This window comes from Pelobates fuscus, chromosome 5 (genome assembly GCF_036172605.1).
Source record: "Pelobates fuscus isolate aPelFus1 chromosome 5, aPelFus1.pri, whole genome shotgun sequence".
Classification (NCBI taxonomy): Eukaryota; Metazoa; Chordata; class Amphibia; order Anura; family Pelobatidae; genus Pelobates; species Pelobates fuscus.
In genome coordinates, this window is record NC_086321.1 from 5,482,816 (window position 1) to 5,501,044 (window position 18,229).

The 18,229-nt window shown below is 38.0% G+C and overlaps 1 protein-coding gene across 1 annotated transcript in view; it reads left to right on the plus strand.

The window, feature by feature from the left end:
* Positions 1-18,229, plus strand: part of LOC134610524 (B-cell differentiation antigen CD72-like) — a 102,744-nt gene that overhangs the window by 61,509 nt on the left and 23,006 nt on the right. The window contains exon 5 of the mRNA XM_063453489.1: positions 14,304-14,449. Coding sequence (XP_063309559.1) covers positions 14,304-14,449 — 146 coding nt within the window. The remainder of the gene's footprint in view (positions 1-14,303; positions 14,450-18,229) is intronic.

Below are 18,229 nucleotides of genomic sequence, written 5' to 3' on the forward strand. Positions count from 1 at the left end.
GGTGTCTGGGAGGGAGGGTCTGCTGCTGATTGGCTGGAATGTGTCTGCTGACTGTGAGGTACAGTGTCAAAGTTTACTCAATGATGACGAATAGGGAACGGACCGAACATCGCAAATGTTCGCCGTCCGCGGCGGATGCGAAGACGCGATGTTCACCAGGAACTATTCGCCAGCGAACCGTTCGGGACATCCCTATTTATCCCATGATGATATCATACTTTGGGCCATTTTCCAATATAATATCACAAATAATATTATCCATGACTTTAAATTTATATCCATAGAGGCCATTTAAGGCCATTTAATACGAGCTTAATTCTATAACATCCCCTTTTGATTATAATAAACATGCATCCCGTGATGATATCTTATTTTGTACCATTTTCCAATACAATATAACAAATAATATTATCTCTAGTATAGTACGTGACTTTAAATTTATATCCATAGAGGCCATTGAAGGCCATTTAATACGAGCTTAAATTGAGCTTAGTGAAAAATTTACATATTAACCAGTGCTTAATTTAAGTTTTAATGAATTAAATCTATCCATTACTGGCCCATTTAATTATAGTAAGCATCAATCCAGTAAGGCTTTCTCATTTTGTGCAATTTTCCAATACATTATAACCAATAAAATTATCTCTATCCTAATAAGTGACCTTAAAATTCATTCTATCGAAAATATTTTTGTAAACTAAATTACAAAAATATTACACCTTTTACGCCAGAAATGAAACCTCCCCAAGAAAACAACCATAACTCAGTTCAATATTCCTTATCACCCTCTGATTCTATCCCCTCTCCCAATTATCTCCATTTAGCCATATCTTGAGCATTCCCCAGAGAGTCTATATCTTTAAGAAACCTTTCCCCCTCAAGGGGAGAGTTGATTACTTTCGTCTCCATTCCCTTTTTAATAAGTAGTTTAGTCGGAAAACCCCATCTATAAGACACATTTTTATCCCTTAATACCTTGGTTATCATTCTGAATTCTCTACGTTCCATAATCACTTCTCCAGATATATCAGGAAAGATTTTCAATTGCGCATAAGAAACATCAAAAGTGTTACATTCAAAGGCTTTCTGTAATATTTTTTGTTTAAGTGTAAAAAAAATGTAATTTCACTATCACATCTCTAGGTAATTCTCTTGGAGAATTATGTGATAGGGGTAATCTATAAGAAAAGGAAAAAGAAGGAGCCTGGAAGCTAGAAAAGGGCACTCGTAGGCAAGGGGTTAACCCTCAGGGAACTACAAATGTAGTAAGCACAAAAAGAAAAAATACCAAGTGCCCTATGGTGACTTAATACATAACTTTTAATAAAGCCCTTAAAACGTAAAAGTAGCCACCCTCAGTGTAACACGATATGAATAAATCTATAAGCTCTATCTATCATATGGGCCCTCTCAAAATCCGATTTAACCAGAGAGTTCAAAAATGTTATCACATAGTTGGGACGATCCGCCTGCTACACTGTTTCAGGTATCCCCCTTCTGCGAATATTATTTTGTCTAGAGAAATTCTCCAATCTACTATATTTCTGTTTCAAACTCAAGAGCTCCTCTCTTAATTTCTGTATTTCTGCGTTACAATGATTCTGTGATTTTATTAAGGACTCTTGTTGGATGCCCAAATCTATTACTTTCTTTGATAAGATATTTAAATCTTTTGAATTTGTAACAATCTCACTTCTGATTTCCTGCACGATTGAGCTCTTTAAATCTCAATAAATCAATCATTACCTCCTTCATGGTAGCTATCGTGACGGGTTCCTCTCTTTGACTACCCACCTCTACTGGCTCATCTACTAAAGATGACTCAGCTGAGGTCATTACACTATCTGAGTGATCTAATTATGTTTTCGTATTTATATTTTTAATTCACACTTTATTGGGATATCTCAACCTTTGAATTTAGTGTATATTGTATATCCCTACTAGCCTACTGTATATTTCCAGGCAACACAGCTAGTCACATTTGTCGTTTGGCATTGTGACAAGAATTTTGTGTTCTCTCAATTTTTCATTTGTTTTTGGGGTTATGCCCCTTTGAGACCCCTGGAGTCTCTCCTTGGTACGACACTTGGTTTTTCATTGCTGTAGCACCAACCCTAGTGGCTGATGCCCAGCGGAGTCTAACCAATAAATATGCTGTAGAAAAATATATATATCTCATTTATTTTTAATAAAAAGCCCCTGTAACGGAGCTCCCCGTACTCCGACCGAGTACCCTCCGTTGATGGACGCTTCCTAGCTTGCGAGGACCACAAGCACCGCACTGGACACCACAACCACCGCAGACTCCACAACTGCCGTAGCTTAACTGGAGCCTAGCCGTCTTCCGTCCACCCTGGATCAGCTTCTGTCCTCCAGGAGAGCGTATCAGGAACAAGAGCTAAGTGATTAAAGCTCAAGGGAGTACGCAGATCATAGCAATCCCCAGTGTGATATAGCAGTTCCCTCCAATAACGAGACAAGGCTACGTATTGAGGGTCAAGAAGATCTCTGGTTTAATGGGAGGTACTCTGATTTTATGCAGTGCTCCCCTGCAAGGGAGACGCCCACAGGCAATTAGACATTAACCAACCAGATAACGGTTACATCTCACAGATTCCCTCCCCTCTGCTTGGGAGATAATTGAGTTTCTTACTGTATCTTCTCAATTATCTCCAAGCTAAAACTTATACTTTTTTTTTTTTCAATACTTCTTTATTCAGAGATTTTATATTTTATATTACAATACAATTCAAAAAATACATACTTACAAACATACATATTGCATATTACACCGATTGATATAAGTAGGTCCTACTATGTAAAGAGAATGCATTCATTAGGATGCAACAAGCCATCGCCCAAACAAACAAAAAAGAACAAACGAAAAAAAAAAATTAATTAAGGAAGTCATTAATATGTAATAAACAAAAAGTCTGTGGAAATATAATAGGAAGTATATCCCTAAAAAATGAACACAAACTCAGATGCCTGTTGTCCATATGATAATTTCTACTGACTGGTTGAAAATACATCGTCCAGACCCCCATCCCCCCCCCCCATCACCTGAAAAATTTATGAGTTACCATACAGTAAGGAGCAGGTTTTTAACCAAAATGAATACCAGTCTCTTTTTTTTTGAGACCAGTGACCAGGTATTAAGAATATCATTTTCCATTGTTAGTTGAAATTTAACTTGTTTGATTAGGGAAGCCTTCTGAAAAGGCTCTGAAGATTTCCACTGTCTCGCAATGATAACTTTGGCTGCAATAAAGCAGTGAGTAGCTAAGCATCTATATTTACTTGATTTAAAAGGCCAATTCAGATGAAGGAGGGCCGAGGCTGGATTTTTGTTTATATCGTTAAATGATGCTTCGTTCAGAGATATTTCCGAGAAGATATTGAAAGTCCAGGCCCATAATGGCTTAAGTGCTGGGCAAAACCACCATATATGAATAAATGTACCTGAATAGGTGCCACATCTCCAACAAGTTGAAGCTTGAGAAGTATACATTTTAGCCAATCTTGTCGGAGTATAGTACCATCTGTACAGTAGCTTAAAGTGGCACTCAGTCCGGTTTAAGCCATGGACAAATTTGTTTACCAAAATTAAGGAGGAAAACCAGTCGTTTGGGGAGAACACTAAATTAAGTTCATTTTCCCATATTTTTTTTGTAATTCTTTATTTTGGATGTGCAGGTGGTTACATATTATTAACGAGCGCCACAACAGCGCTTTTGAGTATTACATCAGATATGCAGTGGCAGACAGAATGCACATTTTTATATAATGTAGCGGATATCACGCTTAAACAAAACAGTTACGGTATCGGTAAGAACAAAGGAAATAGAAAGAAAACTTTTGTGAACATAAGGTAACATAAGGTGTTAATTAGAATGTGATAGTGAGTACAAATCGGTAAGCGCGGCTGTAATTATGCTAGGCCTGCCGTCTGGTATTTGGCATTTTCCCATATTTTAACCAGTTTGTGCGGGAAGGGATCTAGACCTTTAAGTAACGAGTTAGCAACCGAAATAATCTTGGGTACAGTTTGAAAAGAAAATAGAGTTTGCAACTCTTTAGCCCATGGAAAAGAAGATTGGACAACATGTTTCTGAATATAGTGTTTGATACGAAAGTAAGTAAATATTTCTTTAGATGGTATATGCAAGTTATCTACTAACTGTTGAAAGGGTAAAATATTATCGCCCTGCATAATGTCCGCTAAGGTTAGTGTGTCTTTGTTAGGCCAGTGTCTCAATGATAAATCCTCTACATTAGTTTCTAATATATTTAATTTACAAGTTCTAAGGATTAGATTAGTTAAACCCAAAATTTTCTTAATTTCTGCCCATGTTTCCAAAGAGTGGGCCAGCGATATTAAGCAGTTAGGCAAGACTCTCAAAAGCTTACCAGGATCTGACCAAATATAAGAATAGAGGCTAGAAGCATGTATAGCTTCGGATTCCATTTTATACCAGGGTTCAGAGAAAAATTGTGGTTCTTGTAAAATGTAAATATGTCGTATAGTGTTCGCATAATAAAGATTAGTGATGTTTGGGAAGTTTAGCCCTCCCTGAGACAGTTTTCTTGAGATTTTTTTGGACTTATTCTAGGCTTTTTATTTTTCCAAATGAACTTATTAATAGCCGATTGGATCATTAATAGCCAAACCTTAGGGATTTTGAGAGGGACCATTGAGAACAGATACAACCATTTTGGTAAAATATAGGAATTAATAATATTAATTCTACCTGTCCATAGGGTCTCTAAGTTTTTCCATTTTTTTAGGTTTTGATTCATATCTTTCATTAACTGCATAACGTTCCTCTCCATTATATGGGAGGCATTAGCCGGGAAACTAAGACCCAAATAATTAATTTCTATGTCAGTCCAAATAAATTGATATTTTTGGGATAGCCTTTCAACCTGTATCGAAGATATATTGATGGTTAAAGCTGTGGATTTTGATACATTTAACTTAAAATTAGAAATATTAGAAAATTCATCTATTTCTTTCATTAGTGCAGCTAATGAATCCTCCGGAGATGTAAGAATAACCAAAGCATCATCGGCATATAATGCAATCTTTATGTCCTGAAATTTAGTGGGGACCCCCTTTATTAAATGATTGTTTCTAATGTTAACCGCGAGAGGTTCAAGAGATAGAATATACAGAAGCAGTGACAGGGGACACCCATGTCTTGTTCCGTTTTTAAGATCGAACCAGGTCGAAATAATATTGGGACCTACAGTTCTGGCAGAAGGAGAAGAATACAGTACCATAATTGCAGTATATATCCAACCTTTAAAGCCATATGCCTTAAGGAGTTCTCTCAAGTAGTCCCACCCGACCCTGTCGAACGCTTTTTCTGCGTCCAAGGACAGGGCCAGGAGGGGCTCCTTATGGACTTTAGCTAAGCCGATAATATCAATAAGCTTTCGAGTGTTATTTGATGCCCATCTTCCGGGGATGAACCCTATTTGATCTGGATGAATCAATTTAGTAATGACAGATTTCAATCTCTCAGCAATAATGGCGGAATATATTTTCATATCTACATTGATTAGTGCAATCGGTCTGTAGTTTCTTGGGTCCCTACTGTCTTTTCCAGGTTTTAAAATTGGGACAATATTTGATTGTAATAATTCCTTTGGTATGGCCTCATTTTCTGCGAGTTGATTAAACATTTCCGTAAGAGGTTTTAAAAGATAAGATTTCATATATTTATAATAGAAGTTTGTAAAGCCATCAGGACCAGGAGTTTTATTTGTAGCTAATCTGTCAATTTGGAGTTGTACTTCTTCAAATGAAATCTTTTATTCAGATTGGTCAGATCCTGGGAAGAAATTCTCGGAATTTGGGAATTTAATAAATATTCCTTGATGTCCTTGGTTTCTGGGGACAACCCTAGATTGTACAAGTCTTGATAGAACTGGTTAAACTTTTGTCCAATCTCAGATGGGGTGGAGTATACAATTTGGTCAACCACCAACTTTTCTACCCTGTTTTTAGCATATTGATTACGTAATCTCCTAGTTAAACCTTTACTCGCTCTATTGCCCAAGATGTAATGGTTTAATTTTAGTTTATTTATATTTTGCTTAATTTTTTCCTCTTCTTTTAAGTTGATTTGAGTTTGTAAGTCTTTTAATTGAGTTCTCAACTCCGGAGAAGATTGTAATTTGTTCTTTTTAGAGCATGAGTAGAATTCAATATATAAATCAGGCAATTTTGTGCCGTTCTTTTTCTTGAGAAAGTGGTCTATTTTAATTATATAACCCCTCATTACAGATTTATGAGTGCACCAATTTATTAAAGGGGAGGTATCTCCCGGATCATTTTCTGCCCAAAAATATTCCAATAATTTGGTAAGATCCCTCCCTATTACTTGAGTCCTTTAAAATGATATAATTCAATCTCCAAGTATTGCGATGTAGAGGAGGAGAATTACCAAGATCAAATAGGACAAAACTATGGTCTGACCATGTGTTTTCCTTAAGATTAATATGATTAAAAAGCGGAATCGTATTGGCATTTGTTAGACAGAAGTCAATCCGGGAGTAAGTACCATAGACCCCAGATAGATGGGAAAAATCTTTTTCAGAGGGGTGCAATAATCTCCACATATCGTATAGATTATATTGCTTACAGATATTATTCAATTTTTTAGCTTGTTTAATAGCTCCTTTATTATTTGATAAGGGGGACAAAGAAGTTCTATCCATAACTGGATCACTAACACAGTTAAAATCCCCGGCAATGATCAAATGTCCCCTACTGATTTTATCAACTTTATCTATTATCAGGGAAAATTTGGTCATTGGGTCAACATTAGGTAAATAAACATTGACCAATGTAAAAACTCTATCTTCGATCTTACATATCAGAATAATAAACCTCGCTTCTAAATCTAATTCAATATGTAGAATATCCAAATTAATGTCTTTTCTAAATATAATTGCCACACCCCTTTTTTTATTATCTGTTAGTGAGGCCTGGATCACCGTTGCAAAATTTTCTCCACCCCAAGTTTGTTTGGTGTCTTTAAGCCAATGCGTTTCTTGTAGAAAAGCTACCTGTATGTTTAATTTCATCAGCGCGTCATACAATCTATGCCTTTCCTTATTTGGATTAAGCCCCTGGACATTCAAGGATAAAAACTTCAACATAGAAATACATATAAACAATATATTTTGACTTCCTGAAAGAAACAAAACCAAAAATAACTTGTCACACTAAAAATAGAAAAGAAAAAAAAACAACACCCAACACATATACCATCTGACGAAGGGCACTGAGTAAGACCCCCATCAACAGTCAACCATTTAGGTAAAAACCTAATGCTATAGTAGTCATTGAAAGCCATATAGGCGCAATGAAAATCGAGTAGCAAAACTACACAAGAGTGGAAACCCCAGACCATGCCTGAGTTAGAAACCTGCCGCTGAAATGCCCTCCTTCTTTCATAGTGTTACTCTCCCGTTATATGGAGGAGGGAGAGAGACAAGAAGAGGGGGGAAAAAAAATAAAAAAAATCAATAATTTTTAATTTGATTTATAGATAGCTTCGTTAGTCTATCATTGTCTTATACATAGTGCGCACAATGAAAATATATTATGTGCAAACTATAATAGCTAATGACTTAAGCTTGTGAAAGAATTTGTAAATTTGTGGTATATTATTACACTTGAAACAACACCTAAGTGTTAGCTTTTGAGGTGTTAATTAATTCGCAACAATTTTACTTTAGAGCCTATAAAGTGTTAGTGAGATTGCTTAAACATGGATATCCTTCTTATAATACAACACCTGTAGAATACCTATAGTGGTGACTGGTTAACATATTTAATACATTTTATAATATAAGAGCACCAAGAGTGGTAAATATATATTGTTTTTTTCAGGTATTAATCACTACCCAAGAGTTTTACCTTAATAAATATAAACTAGAAATAAATTATTTCGTAAATAAATATATTACTTAAAAAAAAAAAAAGATGCCTTCTTTTGTCTATCAATACCTTAATCATAATGCCTATGATATAAATCTATTTTATGCTAGCTATTGCTAGGTAGTATATTAAACTTATAAAAGGATTCACAGATATATGATATATAGAACCGCCTAAAGCATCAAAATAAGTATTGCTTTTTTTAACATATTAGTTAGGTCACAAAAAATTTTGCTTTAGTACATATAAAGTGATAATGATAATTTAAACATGAATATCCTTCTAGTGAGACGACACAAGAAAGTGCCTGTAGTGACTAGACTAAACTAATTAGTGCAATTATAAAAACCCAAGAAAAACGAGTGAGTATTGCTTTTTCCTTTGTTAATTACTTCAGAAGAGTTTTACCTTAGTGAGTATAAAGAAAAAAATAAAAAATAAAAAATAAAATTACAAATTCCCTCCCTTCCCTTTATCTCTCTCTTCACTTTTTCTCTTATTCCACTTTCTGACCTCCCTTATTTGCATTTACCCCCTATAGTATAAGGTTATGGATCTACAGCAGTAATTTGTTATTTTTGAGCCAATCTGTTAAAGACGCATTGGACTCAAATATTTCTCTTTTGCCTTCATAGGAGAGGCTGAGTTTTAGGGGAAAAAGCCACTTGTATTTTATATTGTGGCTTCTCAAAGATCGAGTGGCAAAGCTGAATGCTTTTCTTTTTGTTCTGGTTTCGAAGGATAAGTCCTGAAATACTTTGACTTTCTGGAAGGGTCCTTCGGAGGCTGGATTGGTTCTTGCAAATTTCAAGATAGTTTCTTTGAAATCAAACGAGAAGAAACATGCAATAATATCTTGAGGAGAATCATTTTGAATTACTTGTGGTTTAAATGTCCTGTGGCATCTTTCTATTATCAGTTCTGAAGATTTAAAGGGAACACCCAATATAGATAGGTACTCCATCACGGATTGCTTAACGTCCTCTTGTCTGCCTTTTTCTGGAATATCTCTAAAGCGTAGATTTTTTCGCCTAGAACGGTCTTCTAAGTCAGATAATTTGTTTTGTAAATTTACAATGTCCCGGTGTGTCTTATCACAATCTTCTGTTAAATTATTAACTTGAAAATCTAGTTGTTTGAGGTGGTCTTCAAAAATTTCCATTTTTGCAGTGAGAACTTTTATCTCAGTTTTAATATCCAGTTTGATTTCTGCGGCAGTTGAGGCCAGATCAGCTTTGAACTCATCCAGATTGAGCTTAAGACTAGTTTGGAGCAAGGAGATGGTTATTAAATCTTTATCAGGATTTCTTATTGGATCTGGCTCCAGGCTTTCCGAAGTCAGTTCCATATCATTTAATCTATGTTTGGAGTTCTTTTGTTGCTGGGGGGAGAAGTATGTTGTTAATGATTTATCATGAGATTTATCTTGGGTGGATTCTTTTTTGTCTTTCCTTGTAGAGAGTTTGATTTTGTGTGTTTTTTTCGTAGCCATGTTGTAGCAATTCACAACTTATGGAGAGAACAAGCCCCAACCAATCAATCTTTATGCCGACTTGCTATTTTATGGGGGGGGGGAAAAGTTTTTTACAAGTTTTGTCGAAATTTTCTCTTATTCTCTTATTCTCCTCTCTTTCTCTTCTTTCTCTTCTTATTTCTTGTTTCTTCTTTGTCTCTTCTCCTTTTTCTTTTACTTTCTCTTTCTCCCTGCTGCCTGCTGCCTTCTGTTTTAGAACCCCTCTCCTCCTCTCCTCCTTTCCTTTAAGATTCTTTTAAATGTAATGTTGATTTTGTCTGTTAACTATGGTGTAATTAGCTATTGTTTTTCTTTTAGCCTTTACTCCTTATTGCACGATTATAAGTGCCTCAATTAAGTCTAGAAACCTGTAGCCTTTTATCATTACAGTGTTTCTCTCGTTTTTTTTTTTTCCGTTTTTTTCTTCTTTTCCTTATTAACCTGAACTAAGCAGAGGGTACAGCATATGAGTATCAGCACTTTGAGTTTAAATTCAGTATCACCCAATTAAGATATACGTTTATACTCACTGCCACGGAGAGCAGCCAAAATGTGGAAGTTTGAGTTATAATATACAAAATTCTACTTCACCATGTTGTTCCCGGCGTTTGTAGAAAAAACACACATGGTTCTCTTTCAGCAGTGCTTCGAGACGTTAACAGAGTAGAGAAGTAAAAAATGTTTTCAAAGGGCAGCACTCCGAGTCTTGAGCGTATAGTTTCGAGGGTTATCGCTAATACTGTTGTTTCCCTTTCATTCGACGCCAAACCTCCCTGAGGACGATCAATTGGGAAAAAATAAACAATTTGTGTGATCTTCTCTTGCACGGCAGAGAGAGAGGCATTCAGACGCGGCTACCTCGGCAGTGCATGGCGGGCTCCCCTCCTACTCCGTCATCCCGGCGAACGCACGTATTCACGTCCACACGTCATGACGCTTGAGTGGAAAAAAAAAAAATGCTAAAACTTATACTTTATATACATTTTTATAACTCCCTGATTTTACATCACATACGAATACATTTCTTTATACATACAAATAAATGTCTTAATACATACTTTATACATACTTATATTTCTGTGATCAGCATAACTTGGGGAGCAACATATGTAAAAATCACATCAATCCGTCCAGGGGTAAAAAAGTTAGGTTGAGGTCCCTTTATTATCAATTGCAAGCATGGCTTTTCCTGCCCAAACCAGTTCCCAAATGGTCTGGCAGTGTCCCTGGGACAACGCTCTGCTGGAGAACAATGGAGCTGGGGGAGGGGAAGAGCCACACTTTCCCAGGGATTCAAAGGGTAAGAAAAAGTGTCCAAAAAGTTTCCATGTGTCCGTACACTGTTTTTAAAAGGGCCAACACTGTCCAATAAAAGTCCATAAGCCCAAATACAGTTCTTAAAGGGCAATACATCCCAGGGCCATAGTCGCAGGGCAGGAGGCTAGCAATCAGTCCTCTCCAATGCCCAGTGGCAAATTGCAGTTTGTCACAGCCCCTTAGGAGATGTAAACATCAAAATAAGGGATTTGCCTCAGAATTACATATCGGCGTTTCCAAAATCTTCACAGGCATAGGAAACAAGGGGACCCTGGACTCAATAGTAATCCGCCCCCAAATCTCCAAAACTGATACTAGGAGTATAATACTAATAACTAAAAAAAAAGAAAAATGGGGATGGGGCATTCCAACTTCTTAATCTTAATATCCATAACATTGTTACATGAGTGCCATTACTCGTAATAATTTATTTTTTTTAAACAATTTAAAAGTGAGTAAAAAATAATGATCACATAGTGAAGATAAATCAAGATTTAAAAAACAGAGAAAAACATGTTAAAGATAAGATAAGAAACAGGTGAGAGATGAGGAAAAGTACGAAATGTACCGAGAGAGAGGTAGAGGAATCCATCTAAATATAATTCCAAGATGAATGTGATACCCAATGTAAGAAGACAAGTCATATATTAATTGTTTGTAAAGAGTAAGATATTGGAACAAAGGATGTTATCATATGGACAATCTTACAATTTACATAGTTAAACATCAGACAGTGGTTATATATAATAACGATTTACTTGCTAATAACTATTGGGTATTACATTCATCCTAGAATTATATTTAGATGGATTCCTCTCTCTCTCTACATTTCATACATTCCCTCATCTCGTATCTTATCTTTAACATGTTTCTCATTTTTTTTTTTATCTTGATTTATATTCACTATGTGGCCATTTATTTTTTGTATTTTTCATTTCTTGGGTCTTCTCACTTTTTAAATGTTTTTTTATTTATTTTTTTATTACGGGTAATGGCACTCCTTTAACAAGTTTTGGGATATTAAGATTAAGAAGTTGGGATGCCCTTTTGTTAGTTATTAGCAGGTGTGGGAGATTTGGGGGCAGATTACCATTGAGTCCCGGGTCCACTTGTTTCCTATGCCTGTGTGAAGATTTTGGAAATGCCAGTATGTCATTCTGAGGCAAATCCCTTATTTTCTTGAATATTTTGATTCTTGAATACAGCCTTATTAACCTCAAACCTTAAAACCCTAACTTCCTTAGCAACCTTAAAATACTCTCTATAACCTCATAATGTAGGGTAGATGTATTCAATAATTGCAGGTGTTATTTATAGTAAGGAGCAGTAGTGTATTTTGGTTTTGTGCTGCCCTAGGCGCGACTAAGCTCAGGCACCCCTGATCTACATTTGCCCCACCCCTTCCTGTCAAGGCCACACCTCTTCCTGTTTAAGACCAATACACACTTTGACTGACAGAAGTCACATGTCCTCACTGATCCATACACTGAAAACCGTCATTCGCACACACACTGTTTAACCAATAAGCAGCGCTTACATTGCTGCCTAGTAACACCTCTAGTGGCAGTCAATCAGATGGCCACCAGAGGTGCTTCCTGGGTCAGTGCTGCAAACTGTGCAGCACATACATTCAGCATCTCCATCTGTTCCTCATAGCGATGCCTCTCTATGAGTAGATGTTGGTTAATGCAGCACTTTGCTGTGCATATGCAATAGCCTCCCATATGAAAGCATTGGATTGGCTGAGATCATCAAATTTGATTATCAGCCCAAGAGGCGGAGTGGAGTAGTGGGCCATCCGCCATGAGACCCGTGCAACGCTGGAGAAAATGTGAGTAAAATCACCTTTTACTCCTCTAACAGTTAGCCAGGGGAGCTAATTATTGCTTTTACAACTATAGTGTCATGAATACTGGAATAAAAATGTACCTTTAGTTGGGTGCATAACTGGTCTTCCCCAAGTGACTCTGGGAAGCAGTGTCTCTCACTATGAGCTGGTGTTTGGAGTAACTGCCTGCTGTGTTAGTATACACATTTGTCAGACCTGGTGCATGGTATTTGTCGAGCCCTAAGTTAGGGGCTGTAGTAGGGTACAGGGGCAGCAATTGGAGGGTTAGGACTGTAGTAGGTATAGGGGCAGCAATTGGTGGGTTAGGGTATAGGAACAGCAACTGGGGTTAGGAGTGTGTAACGGCTCCCCGGGTATAGAAGGGGTTAAAGCCACCAAAGATGTTCCCATCCTGAACACAGGATCAGCTACCGAACACTCCTAAGCGCCGAACAGGAAAACACACGAATAATCCCCCCCAAGTACAAGACGAGGTTCTGTATTGAGAGTCAAGCAGGAATCTGTTTAATGGGGGCTACATGCCCGACTTTTATGCAGGTCTTCCACCCAGGGACACTCCCATAAGGGACCTGGTGGAAGACTGTGACAAATTCTTGCAAATTCTTACAAATTCTTCTGAACAGTATAGGACCCTCCTCTCTATCCTGGAGATAAGTGGGTTAAGTGCTAGAAGTAACTCAGTTATCTCCGAGGATAGAGCATAGTCACCATTTTACAAGAATACTAAAAATGCATAAAAATACATAATTCCAAAACTACCGAACAGAATCCCCTATTCAACGTCTTTCACATAGTCTTTCGTCATACGAATGGGCTCCATGGGATAACTATCTGGGGTCGCTCTGTTCATATAGCGTCACGGCGTTTGTATGAACAAGATGAAGGAAGGTCGGCGGCTTCAGCGGTGTTCGTATGAAATTAGTGTCCATTTTTAGTTCCATAGATTCGGAAGGAAGCAATGCGCTGAGAGAGCTCCATAACTTGATCATGATTGAGACTTCTTATTGTGAAGTGGACCCCTCCTATATATTTTCAGACTTTCCCATGACAGTTTATGTTGAGAAAGCACCAGGGGGTGCAAAACGCCTCCAGGGTACATGCATCACTCGGTTTTTTTTCGGGTAGTGGTGTGGGTGGTCTCTCCCTTGTCTGGCAGTAGCAGGTATTGCAACAATTTGTTATTCCTTTTCATTCATCTGTCCTATTTTTGCTAAGCTTTTTTTTGCTTGGATTTCTATGCTATTTTTGGAGACAACATGTCATCTGTATAATATATTGTGCCTGCTTGAACCCTCGAGTACCTATGAGGGCTGCCATGACAATCAAATGCCATTTGTTTATGTACTTTTTTTATACCAATAAATGTGCACATTTTTCATATTTTCCATATCCTCCATGTCATTTACTCTATGGACTATAGGGGCTCAACCCTGTATTTATATTGTGAGATAGATCACAACTATACTCGATGTCCAATACCCACCTGGTAACTAATCAGCAGCAGGGAATGACTCACAGCCATCAGCCATCCTGTGTGCTGCGAAATGGGAGCATAATCAATAATGGGGGTCTAGTGGCCCCCCTAGCTGTTTACAATATTGTTAGTGAGATACTTTTCTACTATTGGTGCACAGTACGCTCGATAGTTCATTTTTATTTATCTCTTTCAGATTCATGCCCTGAAGGGTGGATCCTGTTTAATACAAAATGTTTGTTCATTTCGGAAAATAAAGACAACTGGTTTAACAGTTTTAGACAATGTGAGCTTAAACAGTCTTCGCTTCTTGTTCTGAGAGATCATGACGCAGATCTTAAGGTGAAGTTCTAAAAATACTACAGTATACTCCAAAGGACACTGTAGGCACCCAGACCACTTCAGTTCATTTAAGTGGTCTGGGTGCAATGTCCCATCACCCTTAACCATGCAGTGGTAATTATTGCAGTCTGGTTTGCATGATTATGCTTTATTCTCTATCACCGCGTGTTTGGCTTTATTATTTCTCACTGCGTGTTTGGCTTTATTCTCTCTCACCGCGTGTTTGGCTTTATTATTTCTCACCGCGTGTTTGGCTTTACTCTCTCTCACTGTGTGTTTTGCTTTATTCTCTCTCACTGCGTGTTTTGCTTTATTCTCTCTCACTGTGTGTTTGGCTTTATTCTCTCTCACTGCGTGTTTGGCTTTATTCTCTCTCACTGTGTGTTTGGCTTTATTCTCTCTCACTGTGTGTTTTGCTTTATTCTCTCTCACTGCGTGTTTTGCTTTATTCTCTCTCAGCGCGTGTTTGGCTTTATTCTCTCTCACTGCGTGTTTGGTTTTATTCTCTCTCACTGTGTGTTTGGCTTTATTCTCTCTTACTGTGTGTTTGGCTTTATTCTCTCTTACTGTGTGTTTGGCTTTATTCTCTCTCACCGCGTGTTTGGTTTTATTCTCTCTCACCGCGTGTTTGGCTTTATTCTCTCTCACTGTGTGTTTGGCTTTATTCTCTCTCACCGCGTGTTTGGTTTTATTCTCTCTCACCGCGTGTTTGGCTTTATTCTCTCTCACTGCGTGTTTGGTTTTATTCTCTCTCACTGCGTGTTTGGCTTTATTCTCTCTTACTGTGTGTTTGGCTTTATTCTCTCTTACTGTGTGTTTGGCTTTATTCTCTCTTACTGTGTGTTTGGCTTTATTCTCTCTCACTGCGTGTTTGGCTTTATTCTCTCTTACTGTGTGTTTGGCTTTATTCTCTCTTACTGTGTGTTTGGCTTTAATCTCTCTCACTGCGTGTTTGGCTTTATTCTCTCTCACTGCGTGTTTGGCTTTATTCTCTCTCACTGCGTGTTTGGCTTTATTCTCTCTCACTGTGTGTTTGGCTTTATTCTCTCTCACCGCGTGTTTGGCTTTATTCTCTCTCACTGCGTGTTTGGCTTTATTCTCTCTCACTGCGTGTTTGGCTTTATTCTCTCTCACCGTGTGTTTGGCTTTACTCTCTCTTACTGTGTGTTTGGCTTTATTCTCTCTCACTGTGTGTTTGGCTTTACTCTCTCTTACTGTGTGTTTGGCTTTATTCTCTCTTACTGTGTGTTTGGCATTATTCTCTCTTACTGTGTGTTTGGCTTTATTCTCTCTCACTGCGTGTTTGACTTTATTCTCTCTCACTGCGTGTTTGGCTTTATTCTCTCTCACTGCGTGTTTGGCTTTATTCTCTCTCACTGCGTGTTTGGCTTTATTCTCTCTCACTGCGTGTTTGGCTTTATTCTCTCTCACTGCGTGTTTGGCTTTATTCTCTCTCACTGCGTGTTTGGCTTTATTCTCTCTCACTGCGTGTTTGGCTTTATTCTCTCTTACTGTGTGTTTGGCTTTATTCTCTCTTACTGTGTGTTTGGCTTTATTCTCTCTTACTGTGTGTTTGGCTTTATTCTCTCTCACTGTGTGTTTGGCTTTATTCTCTCTCACTGTGTGTTTGGCTTTATTCTCTCTCACTGTGTGTTTGGCTTTATTCTCTCTCACCACGTGTTTGGCTTTATTCTCTCTCACTGTGTGTTTGGCTTTATTCTCTCTTACTGTGTGTTTGGCTTTATTCTCTCTTACTGTGTGTTTGGCTTTATTCTCTCTCACTGCGTGTTTGGCTTTATTCTCTCTCACTGCGTGTTTGGCTTTATTCTCTCTCACTGTGTGTTTGGTTTTATTCTCTCTCACTGCGTGTTTGGCTTTATTCTCTCTCACCACGTGGTTGGCTTTATTCTCTCTCACCACGTGTTTGGCTTTATTCTCTCTTACTGTGTGTTTGGCTTTATTCTCTCTTACTGTGTGTTTGGCTTTATTCTCTCTTACTGTGTGTTTGGCTTTATTCTCTCTCACTGCGTGTTTGGCTTTATTCTCTCTCACTGCGTGTTTGGCTTTATTCTCTCTCACTGCGTGTTTGGCTTTATTCTCTCTCACTGTGTGTTTGGCTTTATTCTCTCTCACCGCGTGTTTGGCTTTATTCTCTCTCACTGCGTGTTTGGCTTTATTCTCTCTCACTGCGTGTTTGGCTTTATTCTCTCTCACTGCGTGTTTGGCTTTATTCTCTCTCACCGTGTGTTTGGCTTTATTCTCTCTCACTGTGTGTTTGGCTTTATTCTCTCTCACTGCGTGTTTGGCTTTATTCTCTCTCACTGCGTGTTTGGCTTTATTCTCTCTCACTGTGTGTTTGGCTTTATTCTCTCTCACTGCGTGTTTGGCTTTATTCTCTCTCACTGCGTGTTTGGCTTTAGTCTATCTTACTGCGTGTTTGGCTTTATTCTCTCTCACTGTGTGTTTGGCTTTATTCTCTCTTACTGTGTGTTTGGCTTTATTCTCTCTCACTGTGTGTTTGGCTTTACTCTCTCTTACAGTGTGTTTGGCTTTACTCTCTCTCACTGTGTGTTTGGCTTTATTCTCTCTCACTGTGTGTTTGGCTTTATTCTCTCTCACTGTGTGTTTGGCTTTACTCTCTCTTACTGTGTGTTTGGCTTTATTCTCTCTCACTGTGTGTTTGGCTTTACTCTCTCTTACTGTGTGTTTGGCTTTATTCTCTCTTACTGTGTGTTTGGCTTTATTCTCTCTCACTGCGTGTTTGGCTTTATTCTCTCTCACTGCGTGTTTGGCTTTATTCTCTCTCACTGCGTGTTTGGCTTTATTCTCTCTCACTGTGTGTTTGGCTTTATTCTCTCTCACTGCGTGTTTGGCTTTATTCTCTCTCACTGCGTGTTTGGCTTTATTCTCTCTTACTGTGTGTTTGGCTTTATTCTCTCTTTATTCTCTCTCACTGCGTGTTTGGCTTTATTCTCTCTCACTGCGTGTTTGGCTTTATTCTCTCTCACTGCGTGTTTGGCTTTATTCTCTCTCACTGTGTGTTTGGTTTTATTCTCTCTCACTGTGTGTTTGGCTTTATTCTCTCTTACTTTGTGTTTGGCTTTATTCTCTCTCACCGCGTGTTTGGTTTTATTCTCTCTCACCGCGTGTTTGGCTTTATTCTCTCTCACTGTGTGTTTGGCTTTATTCTCTCTCACCGCGTGTTTGGTTTTATTCTCTCTCACCGCGTGTTTGGCTTTATTCTCTCTCACTGCGTGTTTGGCTTTATTCTCTCTCACTGTGTGTTTGGCTTTATTCTCTCTCACTGTGTGTTTGGCTTTATTCTCTCTTACTGTGTGTTTGGCTTTATTCTCTCTCACTGCGTGTTTGGCTTTATTCTCTCTTACTGTGTGTTTGGCTTTATTCTCTCTCACTGCGTGTTTGGCTTTATTCTCTCTCACTGTGTGTTTGGTTTTATTCTCTCTCACTGCGTGTTTGGCTTTATTCTCTCTCACCACGTGTTTGGCTTTATTCTCTCTCACCACGTGTTTGGCTTTATTCTCTCTTACTGTGTGTTTGGCTTTATTCTCTCTTACTGTGTGTTTGGCTTTATTCTCTCTCCCTGCGTGTTTGGTTTTATTCTCTCTCACTGCGTGTTTGGCTTTATTCTCTCTTACTGTGTGTTTGGCTTTATTCTCTCTTACTGTGTGTTTGGCTTTATTCTCTCTCACTGCGTGTTTGGCTTTATTCTCTATCACTGCGTGTTTTGCTTTATTCTCTCTCACTGCGTGTTTGGCTTTA